General features: G+C 49.3%; 1 protein-coding gene across 1 annotated transcript in view; it reads right to left on the bottom strand.

The window, feature by feature from the left end:
• TTC17 (tetratricopeptide repeat domain 17) overlaps nucleotides 1-19021 on the bottom strand; it is a 575315-nt gene that overhangs the window by 381429 nt on the left and 174865 nt on the right. Inside the window, exon 9 of the mRNA XM_086959610.1 lies at nucleotides 9-169. Coding sequence (XP_086815736.1) covers nucleotides 9-169 — 161 coding nt within the window. The remainder of the gene's footprint in view (nucleotides 1-8; nucleotides 170-19021) is intronic.

Raw genomic sequence — 19021 nt, 5'->3', positions numbered from 1 at the left:
AGACTCACCTAGCTGTGCCTCCTTGGCCATCTGCGTCTCGTGGATGATGTTCTTAAGAATCTGCTCCTCCTGGATGAGTTTGTGCTTCTCGAGTAGGTCCTGCTGTCGTAGATAGTGATCGTGCTGCTTTTGATATTCCTTCAGCTCATTTAGGGTTCGCTGAAGTGATCTGAGGGCGAAGTAAAGGTGATAAATTGAGACTTTTTATATCAAGTTCATTTTTATTGCATTTTAGCCGGAGGGAATATAAAGCAGCAGCACATAATTACCTTATGAACATTAAGCATTGTCGCACTGCATCATTCAGAAAAAGTTACCTCCGAGAGGCAATAATGAGAACAACAGCTGGTTATCAATGTCCAGGCTAGTAAACGTAAAACATACCATCCTCCTACCCTTTCAACCACCCCCGCTCCTGTGCGGAGTCCCAGCATGTGGTCTAGGATGAGTTCAGAATAAGTGGTTTGGAGCGTCCAAGATACATAAATCCATATATTTCAGGACCCTTCCCCTACACACCATAGAGGCCACCTCACGTCACTTCATACTCCTGCGGGGCCTTCAGCTCAGACAGAAAGACAGACCAGGCATCTAGATCATCCTCCAGCTTCTCTCTCCAGACATGCCTCATTCGCACGTCTTCTACAGTCACCTATTCAGAAACGTCTCTTAACCAGGCCCAGTTTATGTTTGTGTAGGGGAGGGGGGGTGGGGGTGGGGGGGGGGTCGGAGGAGGGATTTCGGTGTCAGTTCAAATTTCCTACTCAGTATCTTATGTTTGGAACAGGGGAGCAGGCCCAAAAATACCTATCGACTCTGTCTGTACTCCTTTGTGAATTTTTCCCCTATCTCCGGGTGTTAAGGTCTTCCCCAGCACCTCCTCCCATTTGGTCTGCTTGTTAAGTGTTGGTAGATCATCGTGCAGTGCCCAGTATATGTGAGAAGTCAGCCTGCGGCCTTGGATTATAGCTAGTAGTGCCATCAGTGTTGGAATAGGGCAGTGTATAGGGAATGTCGTCCACAATTCATGGACCGTGGTTGAGATTTTAACATGTTAAAGGAATTGTCTGGCACTAAGGCTTCTTCTCCTCCATGAAATGTTGCCCTGGACAAAGGTAACACATAGTGCCACAGCCTCCATCCTTCCAGCTCTGTACTGACATGCAGTCAGAAATTTTTAGGAAGGGTTGCCCAACCCACAATGTCATGTCCAGGGCAGACGGTGCACGTCTAACTAACCTCCACACTACCCTTTACAAGCCTCCGTGACCATTTGAATAATGTACGAGAGGGCGGCAGCAACACGCGATCTGTACATTAGCATGACCGGTAGGGGCCATCCATCATGGGGGCCACCAGGAGCGGTTTCTCCCAATTGTCTGCTGGGTCACGCCATTGAACTGTGTACTGCAATTGCGCAACCAAGCAACAGAGTTCCTGAGGTGGAACCTCAAGTCCCCCCGCCCCCTTCTCAGTGTAGCTAGCCCAACAAGCCTACATTTTTACCCCCAGAGTAACTCTACTGTAAATCTATCCAGAGTGCAAAAGTATTGTCTGGGGATCACTTACAGAGTACTGTGGAGGACATAGAGTGTAGGAGAGTAGGGTCTGCTATCCTATGGTCACCCCAATTTTTGCTTTTTGCTTCACTGGTTTTCGACTTACTGAGGCTGTGGGCCTGCTAATCAGACCCCCAGCCTGCTGTTCTCTCTCTAAATTTATAATACATGTGCTATAGGTACATACCACAATTGGAAATGGACTCCTTGTCAGCCCCTGTACCATGCACTATAGGTGCTCAGGGCATAGGTGCCACCAAGGCCTGCCAGGGGTGAAGCATAGCTTTTGCCACCCCTGGCTGGTTCTTAAATTGACACAACTGGCTGATCACTCAGCTGGGGCAAGTGGGTGTAATCACCCCTTGCTTAGATATAGTATACCTATATCTAAACCTATATCTGGGCACATATATAGCCTGTAAGCCACTCCTATAGAAGGCCTCATCAATCCTGGAGGCAGAGTGCGTGGTTTTATACGAGATGGAGCTCTGGCATGAGCTGAGCCTGTCTGCAGCGGTCGGGAACAACTCCCTAAGCTGATCCGGGATAATGCCATACCATATACTCTTAAGCGCCTTATAATCCTCGCGGTTATATAGCAACTTTGGTTTGGCTTTATCAAAACATGTCGTGTAAGGTGTCATACGAATTGGAATACTACCCCCTCGCCAGTTCTGGCGACGGGGTAGCATTCCACCCTTCTAGAGGGATAAGACATGTTACTTTACTGAAACGCGGTTGATTTAAAATGAGCCTCGGATCCACAAAATGGATGCCCCTGCCACAGACACGGGTCTGGCCTCCTGCTGCTGACCGAAACTCAGCAAATGGTGGCCTGGACAAAGGGTTTCCTGTCGCAGGGCGGTGTTAAACCACCCCTGACAGGAGATAGTGGATTGCAGCAGGGAGGTTTCAAAGAAACCAGACACTGCCTGGGGAGCACAAGGCTGCCCCTTGCATAATCCGGCCAAACCGGTTCTGGGGCCTTCCAGCCCCAGTCCCAGCGCGGCCTGGATCAAAGGAAAGGGGTGTAACCACCCCCTTCCTGGGTCCCACCCATAGGGGGGGACCTAGCAGGATGTCCAGCCCACCAGATTCGAATAAGAGTGGGAGCAGTGCCAATGCAACTCAGATCATCCTGAAGAAACATAAGAAACGAATTCTGGACCCTTCGACATTCTACTCAACATAGAAGACTGAAGAATCTCCCTTGTGGTCAAGGAGTGACCACCCTGTGCAAATAGGCACCATCCAGCCCTCGACCCTTGCTTTGTTGCAGTTCCCGCCGGAACTCGAGCGACAGAGATCGACGAGATCAAGCTTGCCTGCCTTCTCCCAGCCCGATCCACAGTCCCTGCAGAGCTGAGACCAGTGGAGGCGACCGGAAGCGTGGGGCACGCCATCTTGAAAAGGCCACGAGACGCTGACCGTGCAGCCCACGAGTGATCCTCGAAGCTGTGCACCGGGGTTTGAGAAGCCCCCACCCCGAGCTACACTTGCACCAAAGCTACCCCCTCCACACTCGACGAGTGCTGCGTGGGGCCCTTCTGCTTGTTTTGGCTCGACGCGTTGGCCCGGTCACTTGCCAGCTGGCTTGTGGCCCCTGTGCCGACGAAACTTTGAATACGACTTGCTTTTCTGGTTGCTCCAGATCTGCACCAGCTCCTGTGAAAAGGAGCCCCCACTCTGACCCTCCTGGTTTGAGTGATAAGCAATCTCCCGGTTCCGCGTGGATTGCTTTTGCCAAGTGCTGTTTGCTGCAATCTTTTTTTTTTTTTTTAAATTTTTGTAAACCTTTATTGTGCATAAAAAGGGAGGACAAATACGGGCCTACAACCGTCAGGCCGGCCACGAAACGATTAAGCACAAAAGCAAACGAGTTAAACCCCCCCTGCGGTAGCAGGCAATATAGCATCAAATAAAGCAGTTACCCAAAAGTGAATCATGCCGTCAAGGGGAAGGATCAGTGAAGGTTAATTTTTAAAAATTATATCAAACCATAAATCGGTAAAAATTAAGACAAGGAGAACTGAGTCCATACAGTCCGCTTACAGCACGTGTAGGCAGCAATAAACATGGCAATAATGATAACACCCAACAGTTTGGCGGCACCATTCTAAACAACAGGAGCATCAGCCCGCATTAGCGTACCACCCACAGCGCTACCCACTCCATACAAACCCTCATTACAGACCCAGAACAAGGAAAGAAAAAATAATAAAAAGATCATAAATAGGTACCATAGATTTTACGAAACTAAAACATACCCCCCCACCCTACACACATGCAGAGGCTATGGCCTGCCCCCCCCCCAGCAGAGTGTCTGTCGCCCCATAAACCCGAAATGCAGCAAGAAAGAGAAAAAGGGAAAGAGAAGAAGAAAAAGTAAAGTCCTAGATCGGAAAAAGTCAAAGAAGAAAAAGCGTCACATTCGACATATAGGGAGGAAGACAAGTATGTAAACTAGCCTATAACCCCCCAAAAATGAAAAGGGGTGGGGAGGAGCCAACAAATATCAGATCTCTACGCTAGCGAGCGAGACAGCAATTAGTATCCCAAACGGAGCTTCAGAATTAAGTGACCTCACAACAAATATAAACAAGTCGCCCTCCCCCAGGCCCCCACGCCGCCCAGTACCAGGATATCATCCACATAGGCAACCCCCCGTGCAACCAAGCAATCAACCTCCAGACCTCCCACACCGCCCATAGCCGCCATATTGACTTCGGTAAAGCACCGATAGGGTGTTGTTACCACCACCTTCAAACAAAAGAAGCGTCCCCCCCCAGCGCATTGAACAGAGCAAAAAATGTTCCAGGCCATGTCATCTCCAGTCAGTTGGCAAGTCATTGTGCAGAGGATCCTCAACCTTGACCAGAGCGCCGAAAGACATCCAGGCATGTCCACTGCCGTACACTCCCCTCCTGCTGGACAATGAAACAAAATGGCCACCTCCGAAACTGAGGGCAAAAAGGAGGAGGGGGTGAATACTCCCAATATTCGACCCTATCCATATCTAGGTGGCAAGTCGCCCCCCCCGCCACAAGTTGTTGCATGTTCCGCAGCCTCAGGGAAAAAGTCGAAATGGTAGAGGCAGGGAGGGGGACCAGCGCCCGGGGAGCCTCTGGGGAGTGCCACAGTGTCGGAGGGATAGCTACAGTTTCCAGCAGAATAACAGAAAGTGACTGTGTAGCAGTATTCCCGTCAATAATAGAACTGACATCGGTACATCCAGGGGCCGGTCGCACGTCTCCGTGCGCGTGGTGGAGAGCAGTCTCTTGGACAGGGATAGGCAGTGGCAGCGGGGGGGCAATCTAACCCAGTCCCGAGATATACGAGGCAGCTCTCACTATCTTTCGTTCCAGGATTTGGGCTTGTTGCCGGCATGTCGCTCGCAATCCGAGTAGGGCAGTCAGGATGTCGCCATAGGTTGGCTCCCTTTGTGATGCTGGCTGGCGCACACCGCACGAACATTCCCCCGGGTCAACAGCCAGGTCCGCCATGGCAGAAGTACTGCCCGGTGAGAACAAAGAAGCCGCCATCTTCCCTCTACAGGGAAGGGGGCGTCATGGCAGACCAGCAAGAAGCTCGCTATGCAGAGGGGGGGGGGAATGGCGTTGCCGACAAGAACAGAAGGAGGGGGAGCCACCAACAAGCCAGCGGCACGCAGGTCTAGGGCAGGGCAGGGAGAGAGATTAATCTCCAGCCAGCGATGTAAATAGGCAGCGGTAAAGCAAGCACCCCAAGATGGACTCCGGGCAGCCTATATGGAGCAAGTCGGGACGTGGCCGTCGCGACTCAGGTCCAGTGTCTCTCGGAGGACGGGCAACCCAGCAAGAGCCTTACCGCCGAAAAGGTAGGCGATGGAGTCCGTTTCGATGATCAGAAGCGCCCCTGCCCCAGCCAGCGCCGCCGCGACGTGCCCGTCTCACAGCACCCAGCCGTGTCCAGTGGCAGGCATTCAGCTCCAGGTCCCGGGTCGGAGTCGGGGGCCGAAGAACGGCACCAGTACACCATGGAAATGAGCGGCGGAGGTCCCAAAAGAACGCCAGCAACCTCCGAGCTCACATATCTCCGTTTGAGCGAGAGATATTCAGGATTCGTGTCAGGATCACGGTGCAGGATCGGACGGCTCGCGGAGCTCAAAGCTTACGCGTCCGTCCCGATCGCCATCTTGGCTCCTCCCATCGTTTGCTGCAATCTTGAAGCCGACGGTGCTGACGGCGAGAGCCTACGTGGGACAGATCGTGACCTGCTCCTGGACGTCGCAGATGCCCCAGAGCCCACGTGACAGCGGAGAGAAGCCTATCGACAACCACCTAATTGCGCCCGACATTGCCTGGTTCCGTCCTGGTTCCACCCTGGTCACTGCTGAGTGACCCAGACTCTGTCCCCTCTGCTTTCAGGTACTTTTCTACTTCGATCCACCCTTGGATCGCACCGGACACTTCTGCTTCACATCGCCTGCAGCTGCAACAGCTTCAAGCACCAAGAGCCTGCGTGTCAAAACCCGACGCCACTTCGACCCTGTGCACCCACGGCCTGTGGGTGAGGTAACATTGCAACGCCGGTGTTCCCACACTGGTACACACCTCTGGGGTCTGTGTCTTGAGTTTGGTTCCTCTAGGTTCAGCGGAAGTATCTTTTAACTCACTTTGTGTAACTTTTACGCACTATTGACATTGCATTGGTGCAAGCCGCACTTTCCGTGCTGCACCCGTCTCCTGTGGGCTACTCCCGACTTCAGCATTGCTAGTCCTGACTGCTCCCAGCGAATCTCTAGGCCCTAGGCCTAACCACTGTTCGATTGGTATCTCTTATACCATTTTTTTAGTATATGGTTTAAGTGGCCACCGGCCCTTATCCAAAATTGTGCAACTTTGTATGGTATACTGTGCTTTTGATTTAACGCTTGTGCCCCTTTCCTCATAAAGAGTACTGGGGAGTAATTTAGAAATAAATACATATATTTTTATAATATATACTTGTGTGGTGTCCTTTCATTTGATTACAGGATTGTATGTGGTAAAACAGCTCGCTTAACACGACCTCTTAAGTTAAGCCTTTAAGGCTGCTTAGTACATGCTACCACTAGGATAGCTTGTCTAACAAGGTAGACTTACAACCAGACATCTTTGGGGTTTGTTTGGACTGATACCAAGTGGTTCCAGAATTGGAAACACTACATATCAGGCCAACTTCTCACATAGAGGCAAAGCAGCAATAGAGCCATTTTTGCAAGGGCTATTCTGTCGATAAGGAACAGAGGCCGAGCTTTCCAGAATCGGATAGATGCAAGAAGCCCTTCCTCCACCCTTCCATTGTTGAGAGCTAGGAATGTCAGGTATATATGTCAATAATATACCCAAATACCAGACATCGGATGCCGCCAGGGGAACTCCAGCTTGTGAAGCGTCTTGACTATGACCCCAACTAGCCTCCCCAGTGGAAACAATTGAGACTTATCTGGGAGCTAAGAGCTCTCCAAACTCATGCATAACATTTAATAGGATTGGCGCAGAGTATGTCGGTTGTCGTCTGAAAGTCGGAAGACCACATGATTGGTATCCTCCCAGAGTTACCCGCCAGGGGCTGATCGTCCTGCGCAGTCTCTCTGCCAGGGACGCCATTGCCATGCCAGGGGCTCCATGGCTATGGCATGACAACTTCAGACTTGTCTCAATTCTCTTATGGTGTCTGACAGAACATTTGTGCAGGGATACATTATAAAGAAAGTGGAACCCGTTGTACACCGGGGAGTGTTCGCAATGGTTAATAGACGAATGCAATAACGTTTTGATTTTTGATTTTTTTTTAAAAGGAAGTTAACCCCCTATATGGGAAAACATGTTCTCAACTATGGGTACAGAATGTAAAAAAGCATCAGCGAGTCATGTGGGCTTTTAGTGCAAACATCTATGATCCTTCTTAAGAGGAAAATTAGGTTGGTCAGTATAGAGAAGAAGTACAATGAAACACTGGAGACCCCAGTACAAACTGCTAATGGCTACATCCCACATGCCTCTGGGGCTCAAAACATCCATCCTTGAGAGAACTATTTAATGATTTTATTTAGAGATGGATATGTTTTACTACAGCACAACCAACAACAAAGCCAACACAAAGGAGCACATTATCAAGCGATTTTTACATGGTCAAACATATCTGGCCTACAGTCATATACAGTTCTTGTGAGCAAGTGCCATCTTTCATGCATGGTATGACCCCACTTTTTGCTGAATTGCTGATGTACTTTGACTGAGTGTGCCCTGGGCTTCTGCCAATCAGGTGCCCAGGGAACGTGTTCCTACCCTAAAACTGTATTGAAACCTAAACCCAATAGGCATCTCTGGAAACATGTCAGCCCCTGGTAAATGGTACCCTAGGTACCCAGGGCCCTGTGACCAGAGAAGGCCCCAAAGGGCTGCAGCACTTCTTGTGCCACACTTACGGGTCCAAAACCCTGACACACACACACACACACTGCCTTTGCAGGCGGAGTGTCTTGGTGCAGAACAAACCATAGTCGACCTGGCACACATCCATGTGTGCCATGCCCACACCACACTGCCCTGGCATACCTCAGTAACCCCTCTAGCTGGGTGCCCTATGCCAGTGGTGTGGGAACAGGTGCATAAGCCATGTACCCCTACAGTACACAGGTCCATTTGATAGTGCCAAAGGTCACTGACAAAACCAGGAGGAACAAAACACAAACTCTTAATTATCTGCGATTAAATAACGATCATCTAAGGTAAAAACTACAACCAATTCTGTGATTATGCAGGTTAGAATACCCGCTTGATGGCTATTAAGAAGCCAGTTGGATTCAATATATTTTAAGAGTTGGGCAGGCACAGCTTTCTCTGGAATCTTTTGAAGAAAAGGGAGCATTGAGATGGGGCAAAAGCAGCACAGTATTTAGGTGTCCAAAGAAGTTTTTTTAAATGCAGCTTCACTATAGCAATCTTTTACAAAGAGGGTACATGTCCTATATTTAAAGTAATAATAAAAATATTTGGGATTAAAAGTAAGTTCTCAACGGGTGTCATCGTGTTCAGTCCCTTGGGATGTTTTGCAACCCTGATTGACCTTGGAAGTTGATTTTATAATTGTTTGTACTATTCTGTGTGATTGAATTTTGTGTAATTTTGTTTTTTATTTAAACCTACTGTTGGTTTTTATTGGATTGAGTGCGTTCTGGCCTTTGCCGTTGCATAAAATGTCAATACACCTCCACCATGATGGTTCTTATTGTAGAACTGTTGAGTGATTGTTATCAAGAGTAATTACATCAGTACCTGGTAGACTTAGTTCCACTGACCCCTCCATAGTCGGGGGAGAAGGCAGACGACTGGGTCAAAACAAGGATGACCAAAACTACACAGGTAGATGTGACCAAACAAAAGAAGCCTAAAAGACCCCTGTTAGAAAGTGTCTCTTTTGCATGGTTATCACCCACTTTTTGACTGGTTTGGAATTGGTTTCAAATGTAGTGCACAGGGTCCCTGTCAACCAGGTCCCCTGCGCCAGTGCTGCTTCCCCAAATATAAATCCCTAATTGGCACTTCTGCTCTCTGTAAGTCCCTAGTAAATGATACTCTGAGCTGAAGAGGGTCCCCTGGGACCTTGCCACTGCCCTTGCATCTTGAATGCCCCTGTGAGGGAGAAAACTAAAAAGATGGCAGGGCACCCTGCCTGGGTGCCGTGCCAACTAACACTGCTTGAAAGTATAGGTAAGGCCCCCTCAAGCAGGCCTCACAGCCCAAAGGCAGGGAGCACTACACCACAGGGGAGGGCATAGCTGCACGAGCAGATATCCCCCTACAATGTTGGGGCCCATTTCCTAATAAGGTCCGTTCCAGTGAGAGTACAAAGGCTGGAAACTTGACAACTTGAGTTCTACAGCACCTAAATGGCTTAATTGAACACATGAGTACTCCTCTCAATAAATCGGTGAAAAGGGTGAGGTCCGTGGCTCCCACAGGACCTATTAGGAGAATGTACTCCTTTACACTGAAGCCACACACCTCAAACCTGGTGCAACTAGGAGAGTGGCAATGCCTCAGCAGCTTAGAGAATTTAAGCTCACTTTGGCCCATAACATCCCACTAGCTAGGCATCTTGGCCAGAGTAAAACATGGAGTAGGTTGGTGAACCACTTCTATTGGCCAGGTGTATCCCAGAAAGTGAAGTAGTTTTGTAACACCGGTGCCACCTGTCAAGCCAGTGGTAAGACAGGCGGACACACTAATGGCCTCTTAGTTGCATTTCCAGTGGTTTGGGTTCCCTTTGAAAGGGTAGAGATTGACACTTCCGGTCCTCTTGACCCTCAAACAACCTCAGGAAACAGATTTATACTGGTAGTAGTGGATCATGCTACCAGGTATCTTGATGCAATTCCCCTCCAAGGACTACTACTGCTCCAGTAGACAGGGCCGCATTGGTATCTTTACCTGAGTGCGTCTTCAAAAGGAGGTGGTGTCAGAAAGAAGTACAAACTTCATGTCAAGTTACCCAAAACATATATAGGGTGAATGAGGGGTGACTTACAAGATCCCTGCCACATATTATCCACAAACAAATGCTCTTGTTAAGAGATTCAACAACACCATGAAAGGAATGATTGGTAGACTCTCTGAAAAACTCAGGAGATGGAATGTCTTACTACCATGCCTGCTTTTCACCTACATATAAGTGCCGAATAAGGGAGTGGGGTTTTCCCCCTTTTGAACTTCTGTTTGGTCTTCCTGTAAGAGGATCCTTCTGTCTTTTAAAGGAAGGATGGGAGAGAACCCTCAAAGAGCTTAAATAGGACATTTTGGGTTATATGCTTGGCCTTATTTCCAGAATGATTGAGTAAATTAAAAAAGCAAATAAAAACCGTAAGGCCAGCCAAGAGCTCCAGAAGCTCTAGTATGACCAAAAGGATGCAGAGGTGGAGTTTCAACCAGGACAGCAGGAGTGGGTTTTGGAGCGTGTGGCTCCTAGGGATCTCCAGGGTCCTACCCTATCTTAGAAAGAAAGGGGAGGTCACCTATCTGGTGGACCTTGGCAGCTGCAGGAACCCAAAGAGGGTCATCCATTTTAACTGCATTAAACTCTATTGCCACTGGTTTATTAAACTCTATTGTAACAGGGCTGACCTGACTGTGCTGGTTGTCACATGAAATAGAGAGTGAGCCTTTCTGTGACCCCCTCTCGAACAACCCTCGTAGAACTCCTTCCACTACCCAGTGGAAGGAGTTCTACAGACCAACTGGTGTACACATGACGGGGGCACTGGGGGCAGCCTTCCTGTCAAAAACAAAATGTACACATAGACTGTTCATGTCAAAAAGAGCTTCAAAACAGAAGTGAGCAAGATGCTGGAATTAGGAGTCATTTTAACCCTCCGAGACCCGCTGGACCAGCCCAGCTGGCTTAGTCTCCAAACCTCACAACCAGAGTGAAAAGAAAGAGTTGAGGTTGTGTGTGGACTATAGTTGCCTCAATGCTGTGACCAAGACTGATGCACACCCAATTCCTAGGCCTGATGAATTAATTGACAGTTTATGGCCAGCCAAATATATCAGTACATTTTACCTGGCATCAGTGTACGGGCAGATCGGTCTGACGCTGGGAGAAAAAGAGAAATCAGCATTCTCTACCCCCAGATGGACATTATCAGTTTACTGTAATGCCCTTTGGACTAAACTGCCACCTTCCACAGTTTGGTGAATAAAGTCCTTGCTGGGCTGGAGAGCTTTAAAGAAGCTTATCTTGATGATATCACAGTCTTTAGCTCTTCCTGGCAGGATAACCTGAACCACCTTAGCAAGGTCCTGGAGGCTCTGAGAAGTGCAGGCCTCACTATCAAGGCAAGTAAGTGCTAGATAGGGCAGGGCACAGTTGTATACTTGGGCCACCTTGTAACTAGAGGCCAGAATCAATCCCTACAACACAAGATCTAGACAATCCTGGACCGGGTACCTCCAACTACCCAGACTCAAGTCCGGGCCTTCCTCGCTTGAATAGGTACTACGGAAGACTCGAGGGGGGCTATGGGTTCATTGTGACCCCCCTCACAGAACTGACCTCCAAGAAGATGCCGAAAAATAAAATGGACAGAGGCCATCAAAAAGGCTCCTGACACCCTGAAGGAAGCATTGTGTGCTCAGCACCCATTCTAAAAGCTCCAGATTATGCCAGGCAGTTCATAGTGCAGACAGATGCCTATGAACATGGGATAGGGTTGGTCCTATCCCAAATAAATGAAGATGGCGATGACCAACCTGTTGCTTTTATTAGCAGGATATTACTCCCCAGAGACCAGTGTTAGAGTGCTACTGAGAGGGAAGCCTTTGCTGTGGTATGAGCCCTGAAGAAGATGAAGCCATACATGTATGGCTCTCACTTCCTTGTGCAAACTGACCAGATCACAAATGAAAGGAGAAACTGTTAAAGTGGTCCATATTCCTACACGAATGGAATTCAGACCTGGGACTGACCATGCCAATGCAGATGGCCTTTCTAGGTTCTTAGAAGATGAAGACTCTCTTGGGAAAGGTTAGTTTCATACTTTCGTTTGGCGGGGGAGGAGGCTGCGTTATGTAAGAGGGTGCCCCTTTTTGACATTGGCCCCCCCCCCCCCATTTTGCATAGTAAATGATGTGATTTTGACTGAAAGTGCACTGGGTCCCTGCCAACAAGGTTCCCAGTGCCAGAGCTCTTTCCCACAACTGTACATTGTTCTCCTAGTTGGCATAACCTTTCGCACAATCTGTAAGTCCCTAGTAAATGGTACCCTGGAATATTGTGGAACGGGTCCAGGGGTTCCCTCACAAGTGGACAGGGCTTGCTTTACAATGCTAAAGTGCTCTATTAGGGGGTAGTGTGGTCGACCAACCTTAGGCTTAAGACAGAGTAGTGCTAGACATTTACAAATACACACAATGATTAATAAATGACACCATGACTCAAGAAAGAGATCCACACCAATTTATAAAGTAAGGCATTAGAGAAACAATCGTTCAGGTAAGTACGTGTTTAAATATAAATTACTTTCAGTAAAAAAAAGTGTACACAGTACAATTGAAGTGTTCTGCAATGTATTCCTATGTGAGAAAAAGCAAGTTCTGCAAACAGGTAGAGTACATTGACTTACAGGACCAATCTCCAGGAGTTCAGGTGAGTGGTGGGCAAGGTCCAAGTCAGCACTAGCAGAACATCACCAGTGGCACTAGGGCAGCCAGGCGCAAAACAGAGTTGAGTGCCCAATGTTATCCTATGGAGAAGGGTCGTGGTAAAAAGAGGCTGCAGGAGGGGACTTGGAGACTAGTCCGGTGAAACCGAGCGGTTACAGTTCTTGCGATGCTGATGGGTGTGGGGAAAACTTTGGTCCTCTTCTCCTTTGGCGGGTGCTCGGGTGCAGAAGGTCTTTGGGGTGTCGTGTTTCTCTATTCTACAACAATCGCAGTCGAGGGGGCCTGCCAACAGAGGCTACAGTTGACGTTGGAGAGTCACTTCACAGTGGACTTGGTACCTTGAGGGCTTGGGGACACCAACACAGTTATCTCACTTTGATATGGGCCGGGGAGCTCGGGTGCAGTGGTGCTTGGCAGTAATGGTTTTTGGAGGAGGGCGGGGTCCTCTAGGTCCTTTTTTTTTGCTGTCTCCCAGATGAAGGGGACAGTTCAGCTCTCTCTCTGGAAGTCGTGGACCCTGGGCGAACAATAGGAGTTCTTCCGGGTTTTGGGGACTCAGCAGCAGCAGGCCAAGTCAACTTATCGTGCAATAGATGAAGTCAGCAGGCAGGCTTGCAGGGTTGGCACCAAGTTAGTTGCTGGGTCTTCTGTTCTTGCGGTGTGACTCTTCTCGTCTGTCTTCTTTTTTCAGGCCGTCAGGATCTGCTCCTTTAGTTTCAAGGGCTCCCCTAAAAACTCAATTAAAGGGCGCTGGGAGGTGGCTGGAGTGTAGGGTACTAGCCAATAGGCTACTGACCCTTGGGGCCACTATGCCCCCTATATGCCATTTCCTGTTGGAAGCCGACGTAACCCTGTTTTAGAATTCCTAAATATGCCATCACAAAGATGGTCACTTCTGAAAAATGGCATTCCCTCATTTTGTCTCACTTTAGGTGTGGTACTAGCCTGGGGGTGTCACACCTGACTAGCTAATTTTCGCCCCTGTCCTGGTGCCAAGGGGGCTTTGGACAAAGGAGGTCGGCTGGAGGGGGTGTGACACCTTCTTCCTAGATTGGCTTTTGTTGTGGGTTCCCTGAAAGTAAAAGGCTTTCACTCTGTGAGGTCAAAACTAGTGTTCATCGGTGTCCAGCACATGTTTTAAAATGGTTTCCCTGGTCCCTTGCCCTAGCAGTAATAGGACTGACCAGCACAGGGGCATACCTGCTTGTGCAGGTATGCCCTCATGTGATATTCAGCACCCTGCCACAGGGCTGCCAGACCTGCTGCAAGGGTGACTTACAAATATTACATGCAGTGTTATGGAACATGGCACACAAGGATGTGTGACATGACGTGTTGTCACTTTTTTCCTGCATGTGCTTGGTATGGGGTCAGTAAGGGTGACTCGGGACCTCTATTTCTAAAAAAGGCATTTAAGATCTATACCCCAATCAGGCCTCTTCGATCAGTATCTACCCATCTTCTCCCTGTTCCTCGCACCAGAACAGTTGCTTGGGGAGACAGACGTTTCCTAGTAGCCACCGATAGGCTTTGGAACACTCTCCCTTTTAAGATCAAGGCCAGTCCGACGCTCTTAATGTTTCGAAGACAACTGAACTTGGCACTTTGACCAATGATCTTTTTCAGCATGTTCTTTTATCTGACAATCCTCTGCGCTGAGACACCTTCGGGTATTTGTGCGCTATACAAATCCAATAAACATAAACATAAACTTAAACAATTTGTGCTGCTGGCCTTAGGGACCCCTTTAGTTCCTCAGGCCCTAGGGTACCATTTAATGGGGACTTTCAGAGGCAGCTAAAAGTTTTGCTAGTTGTGAGAAACAATTGTACAGATTTGGGAAAGAGCTCTGGCACTGGGGATCTAGTTAACAGTAGCCCAGTGCACTCCGAGACAAAAAGTGAGGGTGACCGTGTAAAAAGGGGCTACTCTCCTACAGTTTGGTCGAACAGAGGCTTTTTGAGGAGTGGGACCATCATCGCATGCTTCTACAGCTGGGGAAACCCAACCCACAGCTAAGGAGTTGTTTAGTACCTCGCGAAGAAAAGGTAGGACATCGAATGGGGAAACTGAGTCAATTAAAGAACCTGACTTGACAGACTGAAGAAGTGGGGACAGCTCCTCGAGTTCAAACGGGTTAAAGTGGAGAAGTAGAGAGCGGTTAACTGAAGTGTCAAACCAGGTGTTTAGGCAGGAAGAGTCTCTGGACTTCACAGGGAAGGAGGCATGGATATTTGCAACCATATTCAGGAACTTGGCTGGGGCATTGCATCCATCCTCTGATGGCAAAGTGGCAGCTGATACTTGGGTCAGAGGGGAGACTGACTTAACAATGGCAAAGAGTTCTGGGCAGACTGAAATTTACTAGAGTAGTTGTTGCGGCGGTATAGTTTAATGCGACCGTGGTACACTTTGAGAGCAGTCAAGTAGAGTGCGCCAGGCATCTTCCTACCCTCTTATTGCCATCCAAGAATACAACTTGTAAATCGCTCACTATAGTAGAAGTCATGGACAAGTGTCAGTCACGGAATGTACCAATGAAAAAACCTTGCAGTCACGTTAGGAGTCAATAGAGCGTACAACATTGTATTTACCTCTATGTGATTTAACAAAACGTTAATATGCCCAAAGGTTCATATTCCATACTTTGAATGTATCTCTTGCCTACATTCCAGTGAGTGATAGCTGGCATTTAATGTTAAATCCAGCTATTGCTTTTTACACATGATCCAAATTCATGATGGGGATAATATAGTCAATCTAAAGGTTTTTACAACTTTGGACCAACGACATTGATGTGTTTGTGTGAGTGGTAGAGCTGTAGTGCGGGGTATGTAAACATCAGCCGCGCCGACATATCACATAATGGTGGGCAGACAATAGAAGGAGGCATGATGAAACACATACCTATCATGGTAAGCTGTGTGCTCACCTTCAGTAGATATGCAAGGCACAATGCTCTTTGTCTCATCTATGACTGGTCAGAAAACCATTACAGCCACTGCAGTGATATTTAACCTCATGGTCAAAGGTTAGTGTTCTGACAGGTCCACTCAGCCGTTCTTCCAGAGGACTATGAAGGGAGTACAACTCAGTTGGATAACAATATATGATCATAATTCAGTGTAAAGGTACCCAAAGGCGAAGTGTGTTTAAAAAGCAAGCCGTAGGTCGGATGAGACACATTATTAGTCAGGGCAGAAAAGGCAGGGGAGCCAAGCAAATACTATGTAACATAATGTTGAACTTGGTGTGTTGCTGCCTCAGAGGTGAAAGCTATAAATGAGGAATAAATAAAGCAAATACAAAGGTACTGTGGCAGAGATTGAGCTGTCGAAGCTTAAGTGAGAAGTACAAAGAACTAAACTACATTCTTCAATTTGCAGAGACCTGTTGTGGGTCAATAGAGATAAGCATGCATGTAAAAGAAATCAAACAGCTGAAAATGTTTTTTGCAAGTGTACTCCATAGATTCAGTGATAATTTCAATATGGTCATTCTGAGTTGATATTGATTTGAAGTTTTATAAAGCGCACTGGGACCCCCAGGGATGTAGAGGTACCGAAAGAAAACAGAGTAGAAACAATAGATGAAGTAGTCTTGAGGAAAAAAGAAAAGTTTATATTTTCTTACCAAAGGCTACAAAGCAGGGTTTACTACAAAGATTAAGAGGCAGAGCATTCGGGGAGCGTGGCTTGCAGCCGAGCATGGCGGCAGCGTAAGGGAGAGGCTCCGGGAGCGAGGCGGCTTCCCCCTGAAATCCGGCTAATAATAAGACATTAAAATACCTCTGAAGGGGCACTCCGGGGTCGAGGACCGAGCGGCGGCCAGCGGAGCGAGTTTGAGCAACGCAGCAGACCGGGAAACGCTCAGACGAGATCCTGTCTGACAGGGCCTGGGAGCAGCGAAAAGCAGCGGGCTGCCGTACGTCTGATGGCTGAGCGGAAGTGGCGGTGAAGCGGGGACGTGAGGCCGGAAGCCGGCCCAGACGCAAACTACACATACAGGGCCGCCGGAAAAGACGAGGAGCGACATCGGACCCTGTCCGGCAGCCTGGCGAAGTGTGCCAACGTCATTGGGAGCTCGCTGTGAGGCGGTACGGAGACCTCCGGTAATGGCGGCACAGGCTCACACTACGTAACACAAGACCCTGTGTTGACCCCATTGCGCTCGCCCGCTCAGGGCCAGAGCAGGCACTGGGGTTCGTAATCCGGCCCGAGGGCACCGGGACGTGGCGTAAGGGACTGCAACCCTCTCACGAGTCTAAAGTGAACGCACAGAGAGGAGTTCCAACGGAACATAGATACTGCGGGGCCTCCTTTTACAGCAGGCTGAATTGGGAGCCCTAGTGCACGAAGGGCTGCAGAAGAGACTCAGCACACAGCGGGGCACATCTCCAGACACTCCTAATTTACCACCATAGTGGACTCACTGAATACCTGGCACTCACTGCGCAAGGGGACACTCAAACGACTCCGAGGTGGAAGTGGGGGGCCAGAGATTGGTGGAAGACTGGAGCCTCGTGGGGCGCGGAGACTGCACAGCACCGGCGTGGAACGTATAGAGGGAACCATGGCTGGCCGAGGCTTAAAGCACAATTCGACACAATCTAAACTGGACAAGTTTGCGTATGATAAACATAATCCCCCTCAAACGGAGCCCCGCATGTCCAAGGGGTTAGACATCGGAAGGGGAGGGGGCCAAGAAGGCAAAGCTCGAAGACGTTATGCGCACACTGGCGCAGGTACAAGCCACAGTGGGGTCCACTGCCACGGAGGTCACCCTAATACGGGCGGACATGCACAAAATGAGTGAGAGAGTGCAACAAGTGGAGGTGGTTACGAAATCTTTGGTGCAGGACGTGTCGGAACTGCAAGTAGCGATGGAGAGAGTGGAGGCCGCAAATAAATCACTCAGCGAGATACTGGATGATCAGGCAGGGCGATCGAGGAGGAACAACGTCCCAATTCTTGGGGTTCCGGAATCAGAAGGTAAAGGCGCAATGGACCTATACGTGGAGGAGCTGATCAAGACGGAACTGAATCCCAAAGGACTCGCACACTTTTTTTGGGTGGAGAGGGCGCACAGAGTGCCCGATGGGATCCCGAAGCCTGGGGCCCCACCCAGACCAATACTGGTGAGACTATTTAACTTTTGCGACCGGGATGCCATTTTGTAGGCGGCGAGGGTGTCGCCATCCATCCAGATCCAAAACTCCACTGTGGCCTTCTTCCCGGATTACACAGCTGAGGTCGCACGTCGGCGGAAAACTTTCCTGGAGGTCAAGAAGGTGCTGAGGGCGAGGGAACTGTCTTATTCAATGCTTTTTCCGGCACGGCTTAGAGTGGTTGCGGACGACAAGGTTTGGTTTTTTGACACGCCGGATGCAGCCCAAGACTGGTTGGAGGGATGGAGAAATGTGGGGCAGCCCCGCCGCTCGCACAGGAATAATCGGAACCACCGAGAAAACAGCCAGACGGGATCACAGACGTCAGGCGGAGATGGTGTGGTTTGGTCGCCTCCACTGGAACACCTTGGAGCAGAAGGTGGTGTGGAATCCTGATTGCCCGGTACACTCCTGAGTGCTGTCTGATCAAAAACTTCGCTGTTTAGACGCGCTTGGACACTGGCCTGGGGTGCTCGGAAAAGGGCAGGGAGGCCGCCTGCTCGGGAGGGTACTCTACCCCAGCAAGCAAGTACTCTGTTACAGGAATGGGTAAAGCACTCTGCTGAGTTGGGGGGCGGGCGGTTGTATGTCCGTTAAGCAGGGAGGGGGGAGCAGGGGGGGATAGTTTTGATGTTCTTGAAGTTCCACAAGTAAGGGTACGACAGGATATTATGCATACACACCGCTTAGGTTTCTGGGACGGCCGGTACACCCCGGTCATGATATCCAGTTGGCATACATATGGGTACGAGAACGAACCTGCACGACTCCCAATCCCATACCCATGAGGGGGGGGGACATTGAGGTTGCGGCCCACGCCTCTCCGGCTTATGACATGGAATGTGCGAGGGCTGGGCGACAAGATCAAGCGTGGGTTGGTAATGAACGCAGTGAAAAGGCAGGGACCGGCATTGGTACTTCTGCAGGAGACGCACCTCATTGGTGGGCATCCAAGGCGCTTGGCAGGAGAGGATACATGATGGTGGTGCATTCGGAATTCACCTCCGGTTCCAGGGGCACCGGGATTCTAGTCAAAAAGCCCTCACAGTTCATAGTACTGAGTACCAAGGTTGAGGAGCAGGGTTGTTTTGCGGCGGTCCAGGGGCAGT

The sequence above is a fragment of the Lissotriton vulgaris genome, chromosome 2_2 (assembly GCF_964263255.1).
Source record: "Lissotriton vulgaris chromosome 2_2, aLisVul1.2, whole genome shotgun sequence".
NCBI lineage: Eukaryota > Metazoa > Chordata > Amphibia > Caudata > Salamandridae > Lissotriton > Lissotriton vulgaris.
Note: the sequence above shows the minus strand (reverse complement) of the source record. Positions and strands in the feature narration are given on the sequence as shown.